A 26,450-nucleotide genomic window follows, 5' to 3' on the forward strand; every position below is an offset into this window, starting at 1 on the left:
AAGATGTGGGACGTGATCTGAAGTTGGGAAAATACCAATCAGAAATACCCTGACCATCGCCTGCGCCTGCCACCTCGCATTTCTGGTGATACAAGAAGAACATCCATCAAGACAGTACCCAAATTCAAGCTCACATTACTTAAGGCCTTGTTAAGATTATCTTTCATATTTAATATTTATAATACATACAAATGTATAGCCTAATAACAAATAGTAGATTAGGACTTCTTATTACCCAATAATTGTGTTGTACAGTCTAATTTGAATTAACCCATATATTAATTTATTAGTTTATCAGTCTATGTTACATTGTAGTGAGTTAGTTAAATTTTTGTATACTAGGATGCTACCACAACACAACAGGTCACAGGAACGTAATTACTCAAAACGTTATTTTGTAATAGGTATTGCTAAAGAACAGTATGCTACCACAGTAACAGCAACATAATAACTCAACACATAATTGTGTAATAGGTATTGACAAATAACAGTGTATCCTGTCTCTAGCGGTCATTATTCAAATACCACACATGTTTTAACTTTTTTTCAATTACTTTGGAAAAATAATGTCAAACTCAATTACGTTATACACTTTTAAGAAGATTATAGTAGGTAGAGTACAATAAGCGGACCAAGTTTTTATATCGATATTGACTAACGATATTACCTAATTATAACTATCGATATAATGAAGCGATACTTATTTTTTTAACAATAACTTACTTGTATCAACTTTAAACACTTTTTCATATAATAAATATACTGTTTTTCATAGACAATAACACAGTCGAAAGCTCATGGAGGACCATGGAATGAGTTTTAAAATGTAGCATATCAGCCAACCTGCTTGCAGATCATCTATATGAGTATTTGGACAGAAGAGAAGTACGGTTTTCTAAAGAGGATGCTTTCAAAAACTTCATGAAAGCATCCAATCAATAGTTAGTAATCATAGCTACAAAGGAGAAAACAAATAGTTATGCAAATTTTGTATTTTCGTATATATATTTTTGTTGTGTTGTTATCATGTTGTGGTATTATAGTCTACAATTGTGTCATAAAGTTTTGGCAAAATGTAAAGTGGTTATAAAAGTGAATTTAATTGTTGATTATGAAATATGAAAGTTTGAAGCAAGCTTTAATTGTACCTTTGATCAGGATTTTAATTAAGTCATAATAACTTATTATTGAATCAATATTAGACTTATATAACTAAGTAACAAAACTTACAACATATTTCCAGGTTAAAGCACGAATTTTACGTGTACTAAAACTGCCAAATGTATAATTTATGACACTTATTTAATCGTGATGAATTATTCTTTAAACACTTTATTAGTATAATAATATACACTTTTTATTAGCTGTGACAAAAATAGGGAGTGAAAGTGAATTTGAAAAACACATGAATTATTTTTTAGTTACAGTACTCTGATGAACTTGTTTCCTGTGCTATCAGTTGTGCTTGTCAGATAATCATGTGCAGAGAGCATGTTTTAACTGGATTGACAATTGCTGGACTTGACTTATTACTGTCTTCAGCTTAGAAGACTATCTGTAGTGTTCTGTGCTTTGTTTATTTGCATTCTTGCTGGTGTTGGTTGATTGATGCAAAGTAAGTTTAATAACATTCTTATCCCTCAAAAAAGTCTATAAGAATTATTACTAACTCACAGCCATTTGAACATTGGAAACCTCTTATTACTATTTGTAAAATTCAGACCATTATAAACCTGTATCTCTTTGATCTTATGAAATAATTATATCTTTCAAGTTCCTCAATAATTAGTAAAAAACTCTCAGTATAAAACACTCCCACAATACCAGGAATAAAAATGCTGCATCTATTAATTTTAATAGGTAGAGCAAAACTCTTGAAAGCCATTCTGTTATTGCACTGAGGGTATACAACCAATTGTTACCACTTGTCCTAAAGTACAATAAAAAAATATTTTTGAATATTACTTATGAATGACTGTTACATAATCCATTTTATACACTGGACGAGTTCTTCCGACTAAAAATATTTTATTTTAAATTCCCCAATGCCACTGGCTGTATTTGAGTATTGTAGTTTATGTTTAGATAACATAAGACATAGATAATCTAAGATTTATAACTGACTTGGCTATATTTATAATGAAAGCTGTAATGAGACTATGTCAATGATCTTTATTTTATGACAATAAAAAATGTTGATTGATCATTTCGTTATTATTTATGAGTTTTCATATTTCTAGTTCTAATTGTTTGTTTTATCATTAAAGCTCATTTATTATTTATCATAAATTATTGTCACTATATGTATTATATTAATTAGGCTATGTTAGTTTCGAATATGATTTTTATTATGACTATAGATATTTTGATGTGATTGATAGACTTGTATTCGATATATGATTAAACATCGATGATTATACAGGGAGCGGCAAAATAATCTGACGGTTTTCGCTGCCGTGCTGTCAAGCGAGTGAGTGGTGGGGGGTGGTGGGGATAGGGGCGTGGCAGAGCCTACGTGCGGATATTTTTAGTAGCCATGGAGCGGTGGACGGCTGAGCACCGTGCGTTCGTTGTGGAAGCATTTTTTAAAAGTGGCGATAGTATTGTTACTGTTCAGCGGCAGTTCCACAGACGTTTTAATGTGGCTCCAAGAGGGAAAGTGCCAACTCGAAACACCATTTTGCTGTGGGTGGGTAACTTTAGAGCTACCGGTTCAGCTTTAAAACGAAAATCAACAGGCTGTCCAAGGTCAGCCCGGACGCCAGAGAACGTCAAGAGAGTGAGAGGAGCTGTGGAAGCCAGTCCTCGGCGGCCTGCACATAAACAAGCTGCAGCTCTGCAGATGTCTGACCGCTCGGTAAGAAGAATATTAAGGTACGACCTGCACTTTCATCCGTACAAAATGGCTATCGTGCAACAGTTGAAGCCCAGTGATTATGCAAAACGCATTGAATTTTCAGAGCAAATGATTGATTTGCTTACAGATGAAAAAGTTCTCATTATGAGCGACAAAGCTCATTTTCATTTGAATGGTTATGTTAATAAACAGAATTTCCGATATTGGTCAGAAAACAATCCAGAAGAACTGCATGAACGACCTCTTTACAGTCCCAAGGTCACTGTGTGGTGTGGCGTAACAAAAAATTGTGTTATAGGCCCATACTTTTTTGAAGAGAACGGTCAAACTGTAACCGTCAATTCACAACAATACCTGACTATGTTGAAAAACTTCCTGATCCCCGAAATACGCATAAATCGCTTCAACCACCACAGAATTTGGTTCCAGCAGGATGGGGCAACTGCCCACACAGCCAATGTGGTAATAAACTTCTTAAGAAGCAAGTTTCGTGGCCGAGTCATCTCGCGTTTCAGGGACATTGCGTGGCCACGCTCCCCGGATCTCAGCATCTGTGACTTCTTCTTGTGGGGAATGCTGAAATCTAGAGTATACACAAACAAACCCCGCACATTGGATGAACTGAAGGAAACCATACGCCAAGAAATAGCCAACCTCTCTCCTGAAATGTTAGGGAAAGTGTTTGACAATTTCAGTGCAAGATTGGAAGAATGCATCGCCAAAGACGGACATCATTTGAAAGACGTTATATTCTAATCTTAAACGGATCAACTCGCCCTTTTTTGGTTATTTTAATAAATGTTCATAAATACCAATCTGAAATAAAACACTTTGTACCACTTTAAACATTTGAGTTGTTTACATTATAAAACCGTCAGATCGGTCATTTTGCAGCTCCCTGTACTAATCAATATAAAAACCCACTTATCGTACTCTACCCGATTACAGTATGAGCTATGGTTTTATGTCAAAGATTATATGCATTTTAGATTACATAAAATAAAACATCTATCTATATATTAAGTTTGGGCAGTTACAATTATTTAACAGGGTATACAAACATGTCTGACTGTATTTAAATCATTCTAATTGATGATTTGATACTATCGATCACTCATGTTGGATGCTTATTATGCTGCAGTCCAACACTTGGAAAACTGCTTGGCATTTAAGGCCCCCAATTACTAGGAGCAGTCTTGAGGGTTAAGAATATAACCTATTGTAACAAGAGACTTTTAACAATAATATAATATTGTCCACAAACCTTAAAATATCATGGCTCCTCTGATAACTAGAAATATAAATTTAAAAAATATATCAACCAATGTTAAAATGTATTGTTGTGTGAATAACTTTCGATCCCGCAAATTCCTTCACTTCGTGCCTAACCTCTAAAACTGCATTTTGCCAAATAATTAGCTTATAATTTAAAACCCATAATGAATAATTACTTACAAGAAATATTGGTTGCGCTGTTTAACAAAATAGCAAAACTAACAACACCGTTAAACCATTTATATTGTTTATTAATTGAAAACTTCATAAATCGAAAATCAACAACATATAAATACCACCACTACTAAGTCAGTCCCTGTAGCTAAATAAACAAAAACAATTAACGAACAACTTGTACACACAGAGACCACTGTGATACAATGTCACAGGACACGGTCCCAACATAAACAGACAATTTTTATTCTTCACTCTATATTATGACTTATGAAATGAAATAAATGAAATGAAATATGCCTTTATTCAAGAGGCGGAGTTACTACTTATGCCCATAGAGTAGAGATTGAAAATTGTGTCTACACCAGCAGAACCACAATTAATATACATAGAAACACTCACCACTGTGTCTGCATTATTTTGTTTACATTAATTACTATATGGAGTATTGTCATGTTTTGTAGCCAGTTAAAGGTTTAGTATAAAGTTTACAGTCTAACACATACATTTTAAAAATTCTGTTGCATTGAATTCTATGGAAAATGTAAGGGACTTGCGTTTTGTTTTGTTTTGAGAGGAAACAAAATTCTCACTGTTTTATCGCACGGAAATGTAGGACAATTGAATGCCCGAGGAAGAATGGTTGTCTAAATACGAGAAGAATGACTTTCGATGTGTATACTTTAAAAATTACAATTTCAACTCTTAACATTGACAATTTTTTGTTACCTTAAATAAATATTCCCATATTTATATGAAAAATTACTTCTATGTGGTAAATGGTATTTCTCAAAATTAAACATCATATTTATTAGAACATTGTATTTATTTACAATCTGATCAAATTTGTAAGTAAATATTATATACAGAAGGAACACTAACAATTAAAATTAATTTAAGAGTTAACTATTGTAATCACAAATGTAATTAATTCAAGAATCTAAAAAGTAATTCCAGGATAGCAGTTTGTGAAGTCTGTACAATACTCATCTTTAAAATTACCAAGTAGATTTACCGCAAGGTGATTTGAAGAATTTTTAATCTTGAACGATAATTGCGACTGAATTTGTTAATATATTTTTTGACGGTTGGGGTGTTCAAATCTTAATGTAACGTTTTATTAGATACATATCAATGGGCTTTTGCAATTTTGTTAACAATTTTGATTGATGCCGTTGAAGTATCTTCAGATTTGAGTTGCTTACTGTGCCCCATAACTACACACCATATGTCCATACAGGTTTTAGGATAGTTTATATAATAATATATTGTTCTTCAAACCGAGTTTTGATTTAGATCTGATTAACCAATTCATTTTATTTGTTTTTAAATTTAGTTGCTGTCTCTTTGTCCAAATGTGAGAATCCCATGTAAGCCTTCTGTCGAAGCGCATGACTAGATAATTGACTTTAGTTACATGGAGTAAATGAACGTCATTCAATGGAACTGAAGAACAAGAATTTTGATTTAATGTAAACGTTTTATGAATTTAATTATTTTCTTTAATGTTCATACTCCATGACTTAAGCAAATTAATAATCGCACCTGACCTCTGTTGTAAGTAATGAGATGTACCCAACAGGGATCACTTCTGGCTCGTTTAAACATTGTAGTTGAACCTGACACTGGGTACAACAAAAACCGATGTGTCTCTTGAATCCAGGCAACATTATGGATGTCAAAGAGTGGCACGTCACTAACCGCAAATGAAGACATTCTGGAGTGCAAAGACAATACGATAGATTTAGTCCACTTCGGGAAATGGCTGTATGAGTTGGTGGGGTTCATTCCCTAAGTTTCAAAGGTTCTTTCTAGCCTAGACATAAGGGCGTGCCACCTCATGCTTGCTTTGACTAGGGAGACTGGTTTAGATATGGCCTCCCCTTCTTTCGAGAGTATATAACTTGATATTATTACCCTAAATTCTACCTCACGGATCTCGATAGGAGGCGATCTCTACCCTCAACCATACCCATCCAGAATATTCTGCCACTCCAGAAGCAGCGCAAAGACAGGACTAGTTGCAATTTATAAGGTTCTTGTCCTGTAATGAGAGGCCCAAACACACATATTTATGGACTGACAACACTACAGTATTATCCGCGAAAGTTGCAATTTGAGTATGTTCAATTTCTGGGAGGTCAGCGGTATAGAAGTATAAAAATTGATCAGATAGACTTACTTGAGGAACTCTAGATTATATTGAATGTAGCTGAGTAAGAACATCATGGTATTTTATTTGAAAAGATCGGTTTTAAAGTTATGCTTTTAGTATTGGGAAAATATAATGAGGCAAAAACTTCTTAATTTTGTATAATATACCAGTATATCACACCTTATCAAACGCTTGAGTGACATCTAAAAAGGTAGCCAAACAATTACTTTATTTTTTTTAGATATATATCGACTACTTTATGGCCTTGTATCGTGCCATATTTTCGTCAAAAACAAAACTAATGAGCTAGTACTACAGAATCATCATCGATTGATGACTGTAGTCTTTTTAGAAGAAGTTTTCGAACAGTTTTTAAATAATAGGTAAGATGCTTATTATAGTCGAATAGATATAACTTCCGTATTGGAAGGGTGTGGAGGGGCAGCGAGCAGTGGGGAGACTGATGCCGCGGTGTTGCCTCGTTGGTGCGGACACTGCCGTGAGCGGTAACTTTCTCACCGAACACTGAGAAGAGAACATCAGACGGTGCGCGCCAGCGTACTTGCCAACAAACAACGCGTCAGTGTGTGTTGTCTTTTGATTGTTTACACTAGTAATCAGAAACGAAATTTCTCTAATTTAACACAAATATGTGCGATATTAATATGTTACCATTATACTATATAATAATCTACAACTACTAAATAATTCGGATATCGTGAAGGACAAATAATTTGGGTACTCTGAAAACATAATAAATATTCATAAAACATAAAATTCATAAACATAAAATTCATATTCATAATTCATAATTTATTCATAATTCATTCAAATTCATAAACATAAAACATAATAAATAATATATTCACAGCACGAATATATTTATTGCGGGGGCTGTCAAAATACTTTAAACACCGTCAGCATACATTCTGTTGACGTATATTTCCTGTGTTCCTTGGTCAGTTTGCACTCTATATTTGTCAGCAAAATCTTCAAAGTCACTAGTTTCACTGTCACTGTCATCTCCATTCACGTGAATTATCATTTCCTCTTCTGCTGTTTCAATGAGACCTTCTTGTGCCCACGCTTTAAAAATAGATTTTTTTGTGTGCTTTACGATATCCGTCCATTCTACGGTTGTAACTTGTTGAAGTCCTTCTTCGGTTAACCTCCTAACTTCAGTCATGTTAAATGTTTTATTGTTCCAAGCAACGTGTCCCTTAACTGGTGCCCAAACCATCTCTATTGCATTGAAATGGCAATGGTAAGGTGGCAGTCTGACAATTTTATGTCCTTGGGCTTTAGCCGTCTCATCTATAATATTCTTCGGGACCGGTGGTTTATTCATTTCACATATTTCTAACAACTCGGCTTTTGTAAAATCTTCTGCAAATTGTATGTTATGCTAGCGAAGCCATGCCTGAATTTCCGCTTTTTTGTTACCTTACGTTGGGGCCTTATCTAAAATCTTGGGGTGGTATGGGGCGTTGTCCATAACAATAACCGATGGAGCAGAAAGGTTAGGTAGAAGTGATTCTCTGAACCATTTTGGAAAAGTGTTATGGTTCATTTCTTCATGGTAGTCTGTGGTTTGCTTTGAAGCAAATAACAAGCAACAATTAGGAACAAACCCTCCAGATGTACCAGCGTGCAGTAAAATAAGCCTACCACCTTTGCCAATATGCCTTTGCCGATGTGGCAACAGTGCCTGTTGCTATGGCAACCGCGTCAGACGCTCCTCGCTCTTATTGGTCAAGTAGCCAACCAGGCAGTTCTCCCTCTCACTCCAACGTCAGAACGCCCCAGCACGCCGATACGGAAGTTGTATCTATTCGACTATAGTCTGTATGAGGCCTGCTGGGTGAGACGCTTCCCTTGTTTCGGGATGACAATTAGCATGGACTCTTATAAATTGAGCGGGAATGTGCTTCAGTCACTATAATATGGCGTAAAATAAGAATTTTAGGAATGTAATCGCTTTTCTTCGAAGTTCTTTCAGTATATTTCCGGTAAAAGAGCCATAGCCAGGAGACTTGAGGATTGAGATTGTAAGTTATAACCAAGCGAACTTCAGATGGTTTGAATTTTCGTAACGGGAAATCTAGTTGCAGTGGAGGATCTAAATACTCATATATTTCCTCTTCGTTGTTTAAAAAGCGTCATTTGGTTTGAAGACATTGGTAAAAATTCAGGAAATGCCTCAGATTTTCAATGTTACTCTTCGCCCAGTTTCCATAAGTTTTTAAAATAGGAGAAGTGGATATCTTAAGCTGTTTAATTCTTTTAGTTATTTTAAATAACAAATAGTCTGTAGCTTAAGTTGCAGAGAGAGACTGGATATACTCTTCAAACTACTGGTTTTTTTTAAATTAAACAATAATCTTTTCAGATGTTGAGCATCATTTGTTGAAGTTTGCTTTATCACTCGGATTTGGGAATGGTTTGTTTTGTACGTTCTGGCAACATTTACAATAAACAACTTCCTTCTTTTTTATTATGTGGTTCAAATAAAACTTTAGCGTTCAGTATATACTGAATTAGAAATATTTGTTATTACGATCGGAAGGCTCCAAATCAATAAAAAAACATACAGAGACATTGGTTTCTTTGTCCTGGCTCTATGTCTTTCATCGGATTTCTTGCTTTGTGGCCGTTTTATTCTATATCTATTTTTAGGTCTTCAATAGAAGTAGAGTAATGAATGTTCTTCAGCACAATCCTATATGCTCGTTCTTGCTTTAGTTGTTAAGTATGGAAACAGACGTTCAAGTCTGTGAGTCATTTAACTATTTTACAGTAAGCATCAGGAAACGAAATAAAAACATTTTAATTCTGTCGTGATTAAGACACTTGTGCGAGGATTCCGTTTTACTTAACATTGAATCCTAGGACTATGATCATCGGTGAAACATTTTTCACTCTTGGTAAAAATATGAGGGGGAGCTTTGATCTTTTAGTAGGTTGTTAGTGATGAATTTCCATGAATATCAATTGAATTGTCTTTGTTAGAAGATAGTAATTCATAGGTATAACTGAGTTGAACAGGGTCATCATTTTGTCCGGTAACTTTACTTAAACAATGGCGCTTGAGTCATGGTGTGGTGAAAAATTAATATTTCTTTTAGTGTTTCTTGACTTAACTGTTTGCCAATTATCCAAATTGTTATCAGAAATATAACCATTCGATGATTTTTAAGGATTTAATGATTTCATTCCAATACGTTAGAGTTCTTCCTAAATGACGAGATGTAATTATGATCGTGTTTATGAGCGTTCTGCTCCATAATGGAAGAAAGATAAACAAGCACACCTTCCTTGGCGTAAAAATATAAACGGAATATATCAAACTAAGGAATGTTTTCAATTGAAACTAAGGTATCGCACTGACTTTACATGATTAATTCATCACGCGTTAACAAATTAAAACACAAATATATACATCATAAATAATATCAAAAAAGTAATTGACTGATTCTCCCACAGAAAAATGAACGTGTTCTATGTCTTGCTACTCTCGCAACAAATAAAAACCATAATATGTATTTGACTATATATATGACGTGAGAGCTGTGAACATAAACCAAAGAAATAACATTTAAGTTAAAAAACCATAAAAAAACTAGATTGACATAATTTATTAGAACTAAAAAAATGGACATAAATAGAAAAGGTTGACTGTATTTTTCTACCATTATAATATATCTGGTCCATTAAAAATCAATAGTAAGAGAAATTCAAAAATTAAAATTGTTAAAAACGATTTGATAAAATTGAAGAAGGAAATTGTGGATTACTATAGCATATGAAAAGAAAACAGATAACAGCTAACAAAACAAGATTTTGGACAGTATGATCACACTATAGACAGCTTGTAAAAAATCCTAAGCAAACTGGTTTTAAAATAGGATTAAAAAGTCTAAAAAAAAGCAAGAATACTATATGTTGTACATAGTTTTATTGGCAAAATTAGAAATAATTTTGAGAAAATAACTTCAAATAATGGAAATATTAAAAGAAATAATCCAAACTAAATAATTAATTCAGCATTGTTAACTTTTACAAATATGGCCAACCAGATTAACAATTACTTGAATATTACCAATAATTGGTATATTTATGGTACATTAATAATTATTATATTTTTATGCTTTTGTTAAAAATTAAAAATTGTTTTTTTCTAAAGCTTCAAGCTGATTGATGAAAGAGAAATAAAACCACTTTAAGTCCAACACTTTTTTATAGGAGCATGTGCATCAATGGACAAAAATTGTGTAAAAATCTCAAATGCAAGCTATTACATTTTAAAATAAAAACTGCTTCTATAGAATGGAAGGTTTTTTTTCAAAAACTATAGGGCAAGGAACATTGACTCTTCTCAAGGGCAGATTGATCTACAGAAAACCGTCGTCGGGCCAATTTTAAGCGGAACTTAAAGTATCGAGTAATAAGTATTAGGTAAGGAAGCCGACTGCGTTGAACGTCGAAATCATTTAGGATCAGACCTTTTGGAATTTCGGATATTTTTCATTTGTCGTCAGCTGCCAATTGCAGCACTGTCAGGTGCTGCTGGAGTCTGCATTGTTATTAGAGATTTTTAAAAAATAAACTCTCTGGGATTTCTATATATTAAATAATGTGTGCAATCTAAAATTTTGTTTCATTTTCCTTTTGTTTCAACATGTTTATAATCTGTCTTGTGTTATGTTTGATTGTTGGATAGGTAGTGAGGGTAACGAGAAAGTCGATAAATTAGTATTAGAGGCCAGCTGTAATAGAAATGATAGGTGATTAATATTTAACAATCCCAATGGAATACTTAAGATCATTTTGTAAACATAAGTATATTAGACAAAGTACCAGTATTATTTTGCAGTCCCATAATAAACTATGGTATAAAATATATATGAGAAATGGCACCTAAAAGAATTAAATGAATAGATTAGATATAGTTAACATACGCAGATTAAGAATAAGCTATGTATATACCAATAAGACAGCTTTCTAAAAACTGCATTCTATTCCATTTTGCTTAGTTTGTACTCAAGGAGTATAAGAAATAACAGATCATTTAATTATGCTATATCCTCATTGTGTACGTTTTTAGAAATAATTGCCTTGAAATAACTTTAAATAAATATAATCAAGATATAAATGCTCTTAAATCACAGGAGGACCTTTATTTTGAAGTTAACGTTTTTAGGAACTATAAATAGTACCAGATAGGAATGACACATGAAATACATTAGAAAACATGACAAGTTTTTTTTCAATTCGTGCCCCCGCATCACTTCTGCCTGTTAGAAACGTCTGACGGGTTCCAGATAGGCAGAACTTTTCCATCCTGACTTCCTCCTTTCATGGCACCTACCCATAAAATTTCCCATATTTCATAAACATTATACTGATAGGACATATTTTCTATAAAATCGTTTCCTGTTTGTTTTAAAAATGTTTACATGTTCAACATAAACCAGGCCTGTTTATTTATTTCCACCGAACATTCATAAGAATCCCAGAATATTATTTATGTAGAAGCAAATACATGGCAGTGCACCTCAGGCTTTATGATGTCATCAAAGCCTTTATATAAGTAAATCGGAAAAAGACTGTCTCACTCAACCAAAGCCTGCTTTTAGTAAATAATTAAAACAAAACTTGGAGTGGACTAGTGGACTGTCATCGTTCGTTCGTTCGTTGATCATTCATTGGTCCCCCCTTTGTATAAATGGCAATAGCCGAATTTAATTTATTTCAATAAACATTGAATCGCAAAAAGTACTTGCTCCGCCGGGACATATAATATAATATAATATGTATTTTTAAATTTAATAATCATACAATTAATTATACTTTTTTTTTAAGTATTAAAATTTGTAATTATTTTTTCAAATTATGAATCTCCCCTAAATTATTCATTTCAAAGTCTCCATATATGTATTCATTTTAAACCTCATATGAATACGAATACAGCTCTTGGATATTTTATTTGAATACTATTTGTCAGAATAAACGAATACTCCAGGTTTGAATTCAATTCTTCCAGAGAAATTGTATTCATTTCAAAAGTATTCGAATCCATTTTGATGTATTCGAATACGTGAATACTCTGGCTGTATTCGAATACTATTCGATTCTGTATTCGATTCTCCCATCATTACCCCCTCGTCGGTCTTTGGTATTGGGCTAACTCAGATCTTGGTGTGGTGTAAGCATTCAGTGATTATCACGTTGTAGTAGTTTTGTAGGGGTTATTTTATTTTCAAGGAATTTGCATAGGAACTTCCTTTTATAATGGTATGTTTTATTATCTAGTTGAACAAATATTAGTCTAATGGGAGGCCGCGCATTTAAAAAGTAATTTAGGTTCAACATAGATGTTAGGTTAACTTTTTCAGTTGTCGGCAGTTAAAATCCATGATTGAGTATTGACATATGTCTAAATTATTTTCATAAAGAATACTCTCCTTATGGGTTTTTTTTTATAATTAATCATTTTAGTACCAGAGTTAAAAACAAACCCATGTTGAAAAATGCCTAGTTATTTGTTGTGTGATCATGTGAAAAGTGCCAGAGGGTTTAGGACGAAAACACAAGATTTTGGAAAAAATTTCCCTATAATTTATTTTTGTTCATAAAAAGCTCATTTTTATTTCTTTTTAAAGGCAAATGTATTATGTAACAGAACCATTTAACATTCAAATGTATGTTTAATGTTTTTAATTAAAAAAACACTTCAGACAAAATTTCTATGGAAACAATTTAAAAATCAAGGGCTGCAGTGTAATAAGAGGCCACCACCACTATAAAATCATAGTATATCCTTAAAAACAGTAAAAAGTAACTAAATATTAAACTGTTTTGTTTGCTTCATTTTATAACAGATAGTTTTTATATAACATAATTCGTGTCAACATTTTTGTTTATATAGTTTAGATAATCATATTGTAGTGGTGAAATATCAAGTTTGAAGTGAAATAACTAATATAAAACAACTTTATTTAGAAATTTCAATAATTTCATTATAAAGAACATTTAAAAACAACCTAAAATCATGTGTTCTAACCTAATATTCTACCATAAACAAAATTATAAAAAATAGTTAATTGTTAGAGATTATTTTTACTAAATCGTAAGGTTTCAGAAAACAATTCGGTATTTTGGGATCATACCGACCACACCAGTATGAAGAACATAAAAATATAAATTTATAGAAACAAACATGATAGAACGAAAAAACAACTGTTTAATTACAAAATTACAAGCATTTCCAGGTATTGTGATCAGTATTGTTGTCGTTGTTATCTTATCTTTCTCGAGAATCCCGATTAGGGCAGTGCGCGGCATCACATGATTTGCACGGTACATAATTGCCTTTCCATTACAATTCAATTTATATTTCTGATCTGCCCCTCTAAAATTTGATATTTTACTAATAAGTAATATCTCGAGGGATGTTTTTCTTTTGTCGACATCAGTGCGGGGCAGCGAAGGTGCTGCCGAAGCCCGCGCTGATGGCCGGAGGCACTGGCATTTTGGGTGGCGGAGTGGTATCAAGAATAAAAACAAGTTTTGAGTGTCTTTTCAATAAAGAGTTTAGTTTTAGTTTGGTAATGTTTGTTTTTGTTGAATTTTTGTGTTTGGAGAAATGTAGAGGTAAAACACGGAAGTACAACAAAGCGACGCACCAACTGAACGGGCGGCGAGACTCTGCAATCACGTTATCTTAGACCGCTCGACTTTGACCTCTGTCTGAGGGTGGGGAGGGGTTTGCGATAAGACAATTCCTGTTTTATATTGACAAAATATTGTTCTACGCTAATCTAGTAATCAGTAGAAGCAAATGTCAAATAACGATTCATGTCTGGGTGTGGTTGGTATAACCCCAAATTACCAAAATAACTATTATAAGGAAAGTTTATTTGTAAATTTGAATACCTTTATAATAAAGAGCATTTAAAGACAACTTAAAATCATGTGTAATAACCTAATATTGTACAATAAACACAATTATAAAAACTATTCAAGTGATAGATTTTGTTTTTGGTAAAAACGGACAGAGTTTTGGAAAACTACTGGACAATTAAACTGTTTGTAAACATTTTAACAATTAAAATTTGATTTCAAACATAATAAATAATTTAATTTTAACTTTGTGGTTCCTTAAAAGCCTAACTTTATTGTTCTTTACAATAGCAATTATATATAAATCAGTGCTGTAGGATCTACTAATAGAAAAATCATCCAATAAAATATTTAACATTATAAATTTAATGTATTACATTTAATTTGGTTTCTTTTAAAATCCGTTCCAATTATCAGCACCATAATGGCTCGGGTATACGCACAGGTTTACTTGCCCATGCAGACCCTAATTTCCCTAAAAGAACCGTATCCAGTACATTTATATAGTAGGTTGTTTTGTTTTCTGTTTATCAAATATAGTTAATACCTCCTTACGTTAAAATATAATGTAATGTAAGATACATACGTATTTTAATTTGTATTATTGGGAAATATATATTCATTCATCCAATAGGTATTCATAATAATTTAGTTTTAAATAATGATTGTGGTAAAAGTGGCAAAGCCTTTAGTGTTCTTTCAGCTTATTACATGATTCATAAGGCATAAACCTAGTAAGTATATGTTGCTTTTATAATTTGTTAACAATAAGATATATTTTATTTGTTTTTAATTTACAGAAACCTTTACTTCTTCAAGGTCATCAGCGTTCCATTACACAAATTAAGTACAACCGTGAAGGAGATCTACTATTCTCTGCATCTAAGGATCAAATTCCTAATGTCTGGTATTCGCTGAACGGAGAGAGATTAGGAACTTTCGATGGACATCAAGGAGCTGTTTGGTGCATTGATGTTAACTGGGAGTCAACCAGGTTCATGTCTGGTTCTGCAGACGCCTCACTTAAACTGTGGGATTGTTCCACAGGTAATAATAATGTTTCAAAAGTAGCATATACAGGGTTTAAGCTGAGATGAACATTTTCTTAGCAAAAATGCTACATGCTCTTCCTAAATTTTAGCAAAATTATTTGTCTTGTAGCACGTATTATTAATAGTATTGGTATTCCGGGATATTACAATAATACTTATCGCAAAACAGTCTGAAATTCTATAATACTTTAGCTTCCAGAACCAATATTTACATTTATATATGTATATATTTTTGTGAATATAAAATATAATTTAGAACCTCAGTAATTAAAAGATTTTAAGAGGTTTTGTTAAAAGCAGTATAGTTAGAAAATAAAATTTTATTTGTAAAAATCTATAAAAATGTCTTTTCTTAATTTAAAATACAAAATAAAATAATATGGTTATTTTTATAAAAAAGTTACTTTTAACATCAATATTATATCTTTAAAAAACTAATTAGGCACTACCATCATTCAATCTGTAGCCTACTTTGTTATGTAAACTAGGCTGGCAAGCTTGACAGTATTAGAATAGGCTTTGAGCAAATATTTCTGTAGCGAAATTCACTTTATTTTGAATTATTTGTTATTTTATGTTTGTCTTAAATTATTAATTTTCTTTTCTTTTCTAGGAATTGAAATTGGCAACATTCCCACAAATTCCTCAGTGAGAACTTGTAATTTTAGTTATTCCGCAAACATGGCTGCCTTCTCTACTGACACTGCTCGTAAACAAATTTGTGAAATCATTATTGTTGATGTCAGGAATGCTGATAAGTCAATAGGTAAGCAACAACATTTAATTCATATTTATTTAATAATTTTACTTAATTAAGTAATAATTAATCTTTTGTTGGTGCCTTTATGTGACTTAGAATAGGCTTAGTTAGAACAAAGCGAATGTTTTTTCATTATTTGCTGTCTAAAAATGTTGACTCTTTAAGACAAAATAATATGTTTTATAATCAGAGAGAAGTCTAAATTGTTTTAAAATAGATTACAATGAAGTCGCTGTTTAATATGTTTCATCGTGTAAGTGTAATGACGCGTACAATAATACAGGTTGGGGTAGAGGAACTTGCTTAATTGAATTAGGCACCATGAAGTGACGGCTATTCTGTAAAGGGTAGGGGTAGGCCTTTTTGAGAGGGAGGTTCGTAAAGTTTTTTATCCACTCAGTTTAGTCTGTATAATGAAGTGGATGAATTTGGAGCACACGTTCGGTGTTGAAGCGTACTTGTCAAATAGGCGCTCAATCATCACCACGTTCATGCATTCTGTACCACTTTATATCGCATCTTGTAGTCGTGTTCCTGGCCGTCAGTGTATTGTTTCATGGGTAAAAAACATCAGCTGTAGGATATCTACTCAAAATGTGAGGCAAATCCTTCATCAAGAACTGAAGTTTTATCCTTGGGGCATTCTCCACCAAAACGCAATATTTTATGAAAGTAGTTTTAAAATAATGTTCAGTTAATGTATTTTTTGCAACGGTTTTCAATTACATTTAACATATAAATTTCAACCATACTATCTGTCAAGTTCGTTAAACACCACTTTTTAAAAATATATACATTTCATAAATTTTAAATCCACAGACATGAGGCTTAAATGTCATGGTCATGACACGTCACACTTCATGAGTTTGAATATATATTATTGATATTATTGGTTTAAAAATAATAAATATGTTATTAAAAATTTATTTTAATAAACATATTAATAAAACAGTATTAATTAATGTCTGAGTTTGCAAAAGTCAAAATAACTCAATTTCTTATGTTTCTCATAGTAGGAAAAAAATTTCATATGCAATTTTGGAATCATTTAAATATAATATTTGCATTTTTTTCTCTGTGGTAAGGTATCTTTTTTGTCTGCACATTATCTGATTACTTCATCCAAGCTGCTCTAAAAACTCAATTATATGTACATCTTTTCTAAGCTTAATTTGGTATGTCAATATCATTTTTCCAAATTTTTCTGTTTATTTTAGCATTCTGTGTGATGTCATTAATGCAGTTTGATATGCAAGTTTGTATTTTTACTATTTAATATTTGTGTAAAATACCTGTTGTTATTCGTACATTTTCTAATGAAATATTTATGGACAGCTGTTTACACAAAACTTTGTCAAATAATAAACGTTTCTTTATATCTTTGGAGTATACAGTTTTTAAACTTGTTTTCTTGGTATCAGATTTTGAACTTCAGTTTTCATTCCCCTCTGCACTCTCTTGCACAACTTGTTTATTTTGTTATGTCATCTGTTGTTTTCTTCTTTAAGATTTTGAATTAATTTCTCTTAATTTTTCTGCTGGTCTTCTGCTAACTTTAAAATTACTCTGAGGGTTGTTTTAAATTAAGTATTTAGTCAAGTTGAGCAGGTAATGAACAATTCAAATTAAAAGTATTAGAACACTTTACTAAGTAATACTAAATACTGTTTATAATATGGGCCTGTGTTAATTAATGAAACATAACAATTTAATGCAGTTGAAAAAGCCAGCTAAATCATAACCAGAGTTAAATCTTACTCCAGGTATTAAGAGGCAATAAAACTAAGTAAAAAGTTTTAATATCTTAAAAAGTTAAAGATTCTTAAACTAATATTCACCAATCAAGACTGTTAAAAATAACTAGACTGCTAAAGAATTTTGTTTTAAAATTTATTATCATGTCTGTTGCCCACACATGTGCGTGGATAAAGCAAATCCATAGACATGATGATAATTAGAAAAGCCTGTTATTTGGTCAAGTGAATTTTAGATGACAACCTTAAAATTGCTAGATTTTATCCAATTGTAACATTTCACTTTTTATGTGATATGAAAGAAATATTGTAAAACTATCTTACCTGTACAATTTGCTGGCCACAGATATGATGATATGATCTTTACCACTTCTCAACTTCCCTTTTAACTAATAAACTCTTCAATATAAACACTTATAACCATTTCACATATTATCCAAAATGGCCAAGAATATGTCCACAGACATGATTAGTCATGTTCTGTGGACTTATTTTTATTACATTAGTCTTTGTTTTTACTTCAAACTTGATAGTGTCTTAAGATAATGTGTTATAGTTTCCAATTAATATTAAAAAATATTAATTTTATATTAAATAAATGATATTATTTATAAGGACATGTTATTTGGCAGTTTATGGAGAGTGATCCCCTTACAAACTAGCTGTTATGCAGAAACTTAATCTATGTGATTTTGTTGTTTAAGAAAACGCATGTGAGGCACTTCTTGAAATGCCTCAAGGTACACTTGCTTTCTTTAGCAAACATACTCACTTCCATATTTCAATAAACAGAACATGCGCTATTGGAGCCATGCTAATACCAGGCAACTTTATCAGTGACCACTACGTTCATATCATGTTACTGTTTGGTGTGCTATATCAAGAGTTGGAATAATTGGTCCATGGTTTTCTTGAAGAAAACTAACATCCATGAATTCTCATTGTTACAAACATATGCTCCAGGAGTTTATCTTGCCAAAACTCATTGTGATGGATATGAGAGATGTGTGGTTCCAGCAGGACGGTGTCACGGCACGAGTGTTAATGGCAGTTTTGCATCAACACTTCCCAGGACGCCATTTCTTTATAAGGGGTGACCTTTGGCCAGCACAATCCCCTGATTTAGCTCTGTACGATTATTTTTTATGGGGCTGTTTCAAAATCACTAGTCTATACTGATCATCCCAAGACCCTGGTTTAACTGAAGAACAACATTCATGAAGCTATCGCCAGCGTACTGGACGATATGCTGGAGGAAGTTGAACGAAACTTTAGAGCTCGATTAACGCAGTGCATTGACAACAATGGGCACCATCTGTCTGATGTCATCTTTAAAACTAAGTAAAAATGAACTTTAACCCTAGAACTGGCAATCGCCGCAGATGCGGCTCATTTGGTCTCCCAGAATTGGCATCGCCCCATATGCGGTCCATTTTCACTCTTTTGTTTTGATGACTTGTGAATGTGTCATTATTAACCAATCACGTTTTATCTGACACCAATGTAAAGAAGAAGAATCAATCTACATATTGATACCGGTTTTGTTGGTCTTTGCTTTTATGTTGCATTCTCATTGTACATTGCAAAATGTTATTCCGCCCCGCACTAGTCTATCGGTTGACAGCTGACGACAACAACTGTAGGGCTTGTTACACAACGTTTGTTTCATTGTATTTGATCAGTCGTTGCCGCATACTTTGTATAGGTTATTTTTGTTTTGTTTTATATTTCATTATTAAACTATTGAGTTAGATTCTGAATCATGACGATCAGATGAGTGGAAGACCTTCAATTATGACTGACGAACTTGTGGAAAAATCGAGATTGCGGTCCGTGACGATCGCAGATTGACGTTAGATGAACTTTCTGCGATGTTTCCACAAATCTCCAGATCCCTGATACACGAAACAATCACAGAAACTCTCGGATATCAGAAATTGTCTGCGAGATGGGTCTCAAAACAACTGACAGAACAGCACAAGTTGAATCGAGTGCAGAGCTACAAAGAGTTTTTGGAACGCTACAAACTTGAAGGCGATAATTTTCTCTACTCTATTGTTACTGGAGACGAAACATTGGTTACCCACTACACTATGAAACTAAGAGGCAGTCTAAACAGTTTCCACCTCGTTATAAATTTCAACCGGAGCTTTTCCCTTCACAACGAGGTAGCGAATGACGGCGCGAATCCACACTAACCTCGAATTGGTCTAGTTTTGAAGAGGAGGAGTCAAGCTACGCGGCAGTGTTGCCAACATGTCGAAAAAGTATTCCCTAAAGCTTTGAGAGTACCAGTACAATTACTTTCTGGACGTGCCTCGTAGAATAAAATACGGGTACGGATTATTGTATAAACTACTACTAAGTATAATTTTATGCATTTAAAGTGCAACAAACTATATATTTCTGAAATAAGTATAACATTTGGAGCAAAATATATATCTCAGATTTCTTACTTGATACACAGGAACTTTGCTGGGCAACGGAATATTTTGGTAAAAAAGTTTGAAAGTAAAACAAAATATATGTCTTCATTACTTTCTTTTCAATTAAATTTCGAAATAAGGAAGTTTCTTTGTCCCATCTTGTATAAGTATTTTTCTTATTTTATTTTGAATGCTGTACCCTGGGCCTGTAATACATGTCTCGGTATGGCTCGCTGAGGTTTGCTTCATACTTAAAAAATCTGTTAATAGCAAGCAGCAAGTTTATAAATATTATTTTGGATAATTTTAAAAGGCAGATTTATGAGCTTTTAAAAATGTATACATATATAAAGTTTATCTTTTAAAAATAAAATTATTACATATCCTTGATTGTTATGTAAAAATGTTAAAAAAATCACTACATAAGCTTGTTAGTTTAATTAGTTGGCCTAAGTGTGGTATTTTCAATCAAAAGTAACCAAATAACCAAATATTACTTATAAGCCAATATGAAAAAGTGGCAGTATATTTTGGCAGATTTGTTAAAAAAAACATGATTAGGACTCACAACGTACGATGGTGACTACGATCAACTATTTCAGATTCGCTTATAATATGACGAAAATAAACATTTATACATAAACATGATGCAGGGATTCCAAAATTAAGATATATGAACTTAAGAATCATAAAATACTGAGAAAAAAAAACACTAGAATTAAATACATAAGCTTGAGCTATACAGGCGTTGATAGCTAGCTGGTGCTGCAGACCCAGCCTCACCTGTAATCAGGCTCGGTATACAAAACAGAGTTATCTAGTATTGTTTAAATAATATAATAAAATGTTAAACTACATTATACATACAGACAAGACTGGTCAAAAGTGAGTAACCGTAAATTTTATTGTATTGTACGTAAAATATTTTGCTATAAACAGATTATTTTATATATATGTGTGTGTGTGTGTGTGTTATTATTTTTAAAACCACCAATATGTTGACTGTTATAAACATGAAACCTGATTTTGTTTTGTACATTCCAGAAAAGATGTTTAGAAAGTAAAATATATGTATAATAAAGTTCAACTTAAGTTATAATTTTGTATTTTTCCAGAAAATCAAGATGCTATTCTTAGGATAAAAGTTGGTGACTGCAAAGTCACATCTCTCCTGTGGGGACCTCTAGATGAGACTCTCATTTCTGGACATGAAGATGGCAAAATTGTCCAATGGGATCTAAGAGTAAGTGTGAATTTAAACATTATTTGTATTTAATACAATTATTCTTTGTTCACATATCATAGAGATAGTTATTGGAATCAAATCAAAATTACATCCAAAATTAAATTGTAGTGTTATAAATTTAGGTTTTTCACTTTAGGATTTCCTTCTCGGTATGATCCTTAAGCCACCGAAAGAGTTTTCCCTTGAGTGCTCTATCCTTTATCTTGCGTGATGTGGTCTGACAGGTTGTTGAAATACTATGCTCTTTAGTAGGTTAGCTTCCTATCGGAAAAACTTAAGTGATGAGTGAGAAGTGAGAAAGCTGAGGCATTTATGTTATGTTATGTGTTATGCTAAGGGGGTGAACTTAGCTAACTCTGTTGTTATCTTTTTCCAGCCTTGGCCAATTTTTTTTCAAATTATCATTGCTAGTGTTTTCTGAAAAAACATTATTTTATCAGCTGATTGCTGTTATATAATTTTAATCTTGTTATCAGTTAAATGGCTGCTCATATTGAATTTGTTATGATTGTGGTGTTACTAGTAACAGTGTACATGAGAATTATTGGATGATAGTAAGTTTGGATCACATAGAAGGTCCGACATGACTTGCACTTAGTCACGTGTGTTCCTGTACAGACAGGCAAGGAGATTACTAGTGTGAAAGGACACGTAGGTCTGATCAACGACATGCAGATGAGCAAGGACCAAGCATTCTTCGTGACAGCGTCCAAGGATAACACAGCTAAGCTGTTCCTCACTGACCAGCTAAACCACATCAAGACTTACAAGACCGAACGACCTGTTAACAGTGCAGCTCTCTCTCCCATCCTGGATCATGTGAGTTGTCCAACCACTAACAACACTAACTAACTAGTGGTTTCATTAACCACTTCTGCAAGGAAAGAGACATTGATTTTATCCAGTTGAATTTTAGAACCGTACCATAAGGTTTAGAATAGTGATGTGTCAAATAACTACTGCTGTAACGTGTTATTGTCGTACTTGTGTTTAAAGAACTGAAAATAGAAAATCTAATTATCATGTCATACTTTTGTAAATAATATTTTGTTTGTAGTAAGTATTTTCCATATTTATGTTAATGCATTGTCATAAGTCTACTGTGTGAATGCATGGATTTCAACAGCTCGAGAGTAAGCAAACGGATGATCGCTAATATTTGTTTACTTCACAATTTTTGTAGCCATATAAATATTTCCTCCCAGAAGGGTTCAGGCTGGTTTATACCTTCTAATAGAACCTACACTTGATACAGCAAAAACCGATGTGTTACTTAAATCTGGGCAACCTTATGGATGTCCAGGAGCTAACCACAAATTTCAAGATTCTGGGGTGCAAAGGTAATTCGATAGGTTTAGTTTACTTCGGGAAATGACTGTAGGAGTTGGTGGGGTTCGTTCCCTAATTGTCAAAGGTTCTTGCTAGCCTAGACATAAAGGTGTGCCACCCCCTGCCTGCATGACTGAGAGGGTGGCACAGAGCTGGCTTCCTCTTCTTCCGAGGAGACATGACAGAGATTAATGTCCAAAATTATTCTTCAAGGATCTTGACAGGAGGCGGTCCCTATACCCACCCAGAACATCCTGTCACCTCAGAAGCAGCACAAAGGTCCTTTTAGGACTAAGTGCAACTTCTAAGCTTCTTATCCTAAGAGAACAAATATTTCCTCTTTAAAATATGTTATGGCTCCATTTTAACATTTTTTATCACGACTAGGGGTGATTTGAAATTTTCAAACCTTTTAAGTTTAAAATATGTTTTATAAGTTACACAAACATAAGGCTATATTTTTGCCAGATTATTGGCATATAATATGGAAGCCCATATTACAATCTAAAATTAAAGTAGAATAATATTTGTAATATATAGTTGTTTCTCTGAACCTCTGCAAAACCATTTAAAATATAATTGTACGCTTAGTTAAATTTTTATATTATGGATAACTAACTTCTGTTAGTTATCCATATAACTTGCTCATGGTTTGGACGATTGACTTAATTTGCATTTTTTGTACAGCTGTTTAAACAAGACGTGATCAACTTACCACAGGACATGTACTCTTGTACAAAACAAGGGTGCAAGAGTGACGTGTTAAAAGTAGTCATATTGAAAGAAATTGGAACATTTTTTAAATTCTCAATATTTTACTTGCTCTAAAGAATGAATAAAGAATTTATTTCATCATTCTGCCGTACAGTCTTGGTGAAATTGTAAACGTTACAAGGCAAGTTGTGTTGGTGGCGGAAGACTTAGTCATCAACTCTCCATCTCAATAAATGCTTATCTACACACTAATTTAAACTATGGTTGGGCAGATTCCAAAATGTTTTTCTGGATTCTGAAATTGATTCTGATTTGATTTTTGATTTTTAATACAACTAAGGATATGTCTATTTTTTTAATTTGGATTTATAAGAACATAACAATCTTTTGTTTCATTTTCTGAAATTGATTGCAATTTTTTTATGTAATAAACTAAGGATGGGTCCATTTTAAAAATGTAAGATTTATAAGAACATAATAATCTTTTAGTTTCATTACAAATGTCATTTCACATTTAAATATTTATTTTTAAATACTTCATTTGGCAGTAGGTTAACCCTTAGTTTCTGACAGGTGGTGTTGGGTGGTGGTCAGGAAGCCATGGATGTGACAACCACCTCTGCAAGGGCTGGCAAGTTCGACTCACGTTTCTACCATTTGGTATTTGAAGAAGAGTTTGGACGAGTGAAGGGACATTTCGGTCCCATCAACAGCCTTGCATTCCACCCTGATGGCAAGAGTTACGCCAGTGGAGGAGAGGACGGATACGTCAGGCTCCACACATTTGATTCATCGTATTTTGATTTTGGTTTTGATTATTAAACTCTGGTAAATATTGTGAATATATAAGTTTTTACAGTGTAATAGTTTGTGTTTTATTTGTATTAATACCGTACCTTAATATGTTCTAAAGTCTTAAGTAAATTTACCTGTAAAATGACTTTCTAGAAACTTAGGTACTGTATGAGGCGTGGTACTGTGCACGCGACCTTGGTCAGTGAGGGTGATGGCAAGACATGGCACGGGGTACTAGGAACTAACACCGCTTACCTTTCCTACTTGCTGGTGATTACACACAAACCGAAGTTTTTATGCATGACTGTACAACTTTGGCCTGTTCAGTTACGTGCATCCTGTATTCATGCCTCTTACTGTATTGCTATTTAGATTTATTAAAATTTAGATAGTCTAAAACTATTATCCATCCGAGCTATTTTTACATTCTTTGAACTATTTAAATATTTATGTTAGTTGAAAAAACAATAAATTCATGTATGTTTATATTTTTAAATACAAGATTGAATTTTATTGTTAACAATAACTATTACTATCGTATGTGTAAGAGTTTTACTATTACACTGATTCACTCACCAGTACAAGTGGTTAAGGCATTTTAATCAATGTAGAAACTTGAAATTTGACTTGAAATGTAGACTTTGTTCAAACCACCTATAAATTTGAATGTCTACTTTTGCATTAAGTGCACCATCAGCAAAATTGTATTATGACTAAACAAATTTTTAGGTCAGTGATGATAGTTAAATTGTTCAGAATGACATTCAAGTTTGCACTCAAAACAAATCTAAATCTTGTTTATTGCTCTACAAATCAAGAAGATTATTGATAAAGTTACATTTACAGCTATAGGCAAGTCTGTCTCTACTTTAAAAGACTAGCTAAAATGTTTAAAAATTTAATATTGTGGTAAGTATCAATTCAGGTTCCAGATACTATTAAATCAATATTTATTGGGTAAAATTAATTGATCTCTCAGAATTTTTATTAACAAAATGTAGATTGTTATACATTGTGTGCAACAAATTCTTCCAGTAAATAAAAAGGGTTATCTAAAAGCCATACATAATATTTTGCCAAGAAAACCTTTTTGCAATATTTTTGAACTGATAATAGCAAATGATTGTGTACTTTTTAAGAAATTATGGAGTTAATACTGTGTGTTTTTGTTGATGTGTTGAAGTTGATCAGTTACCAAACTCTTATGCATCATGTTGGACGAGTGATTACTGTGGGGTTTTGAAAAATATATTTCATTAAATTGAAAAAATTCTGATCTATGACACTGAACTTTTAAAGTTTTAACCCTTTGAATGCCGATATAACTTTAGTATTTTTTAGATTACGCTCATTTAAGGTAAAAAATTGAAAATGAAAATTCCTTAAAGCTATTTTTTTATTCATTCCTAATGACTAATAACACACACAAAAAATAAATTTTACAATAATGTAATACTTGCAATACATAAATTTGAAAAAATAATCAAATTTTTTCATAATTATGGAATATTTCAATAAAAATCAAATTCAGGTTACAGAGTAATCAAATACATGTGATGAAAAATATGAAAACTATGTACAATATTAAGAAAACAAATAATGTGTAATATGCTGATCTTGATTAGTTTATAAGTTCTGATGATAGATTTAGGCAGTTGTATGGTAAACTTCAAAACACAAGTCGGGATGAAGCCAGAATCGTCTGGGTGATGAGCCATAATTACATAACAGAAAAGAAACAATAAAAAATTGATTATAACACCTAAAACATGGTAACAATAACTTTTTACAACTGTTTGTATAAGGAATGACAACGCAAGAACACTTCCCAAAGGCACAATGCGTGCTCCACTGACAGTCGGTGGTAATGGCGGATAGTATCATCATTGGCGTACAGACGGGAGTGGGAAAACAGCTGTCAGCAACAAAACTTATTGTTTATCTACTGCGGCAAGCTGACAGCTGCAACTGGATTATTTGGCCAAGCCAGTACATAACTTAGTATTGTGGC

The 26,450-nt window shown here is 32.7% G+C and overlaps 2 protein-coding genes across 4 annotated transcripts in view; one reads left to right on the plus strand and one right to left on the minus strand.

Annotated features, from left to right (window-relative positions):
• Nucleotides 1-4,606, minus strand: part of LOC124358337 (mediator of RNA polymerase II transcription subunit 27) — a 16,994-nt gene extending 12,388 nt beyond the window's left edge. Inside the window, exon 1 of one of the 2 annotated variants that reach the window (XM_046810643.1) lies at nt 4,313-4,606. Coding sequence is in view for 1 of the 2 variants with exons in the window: in XM_046810639.1 (XP_046666595.1) it covers nt 1,231-1,235 (5 nt within the window). In the remaining variant the exon portion in view is untranslated. Of the gene's footprint in view, nt 1-1,230; nt 1,427-4,312 lie in introns of those variants that run through there. The other variant, XM_046810639.1, reaches the window with a different exon arrangement.
• On the plus strand, nt 1,524-24,508 carry LOC124358348 (eukaryotic translation initiation factor 3 subunit I). 2 transcript variants are annotated; one of them, XM_046810659.1, is made up of 6 exons: nt 1,524-1,615; nt 15,164-15,410; nt 16,029-16,181; nt 21,471-21,598; nt 22,220-22,420; nt 24,218-24,508. In XM_046810659.1, the coding sequence occupies exons 2-6, from the start codon at nt 15,362-15,364 to the stop codon at nt 24,464-24,466; spliced, it is 780 nt and encodes a 259-aa protein (XP_046666615.1). In that variant the 5' UTR covers nt 1,524-1,615; nt 15,164-15,361; the 3' UTR covers nt 24,467-24,508. The 2 variants fall into 2 exon arrangements, with proteins under 2 accessions (XP_046666615.1, XP_046666608.1); XM_046810652.1 differs by lacking the exon at nt 1,524-1,615 and adding an exon at nt 12,619-12,755.
• The last annotated feature ends 1,942 nt before the right edge of the window (nt 24,509-26,450 follow it).

The sequence above is a fragment of the Homalodisca vitripennis genome, chromosome 1 (genome assembly GCF_021130785.1).
Source record: "Homalodisca vitripennis isolate AUS2020 chromosome 1, UT_GWSS_2.1, whole genome shotgun sequence".
In the NCBI taxonomy this organism is placed as follows: Eukaryota; Metazoa; Arthropoda; class Insecta; order Hemiptera; family Cicadellidae; genus Homalodisca; species Homalodisca vitripennis.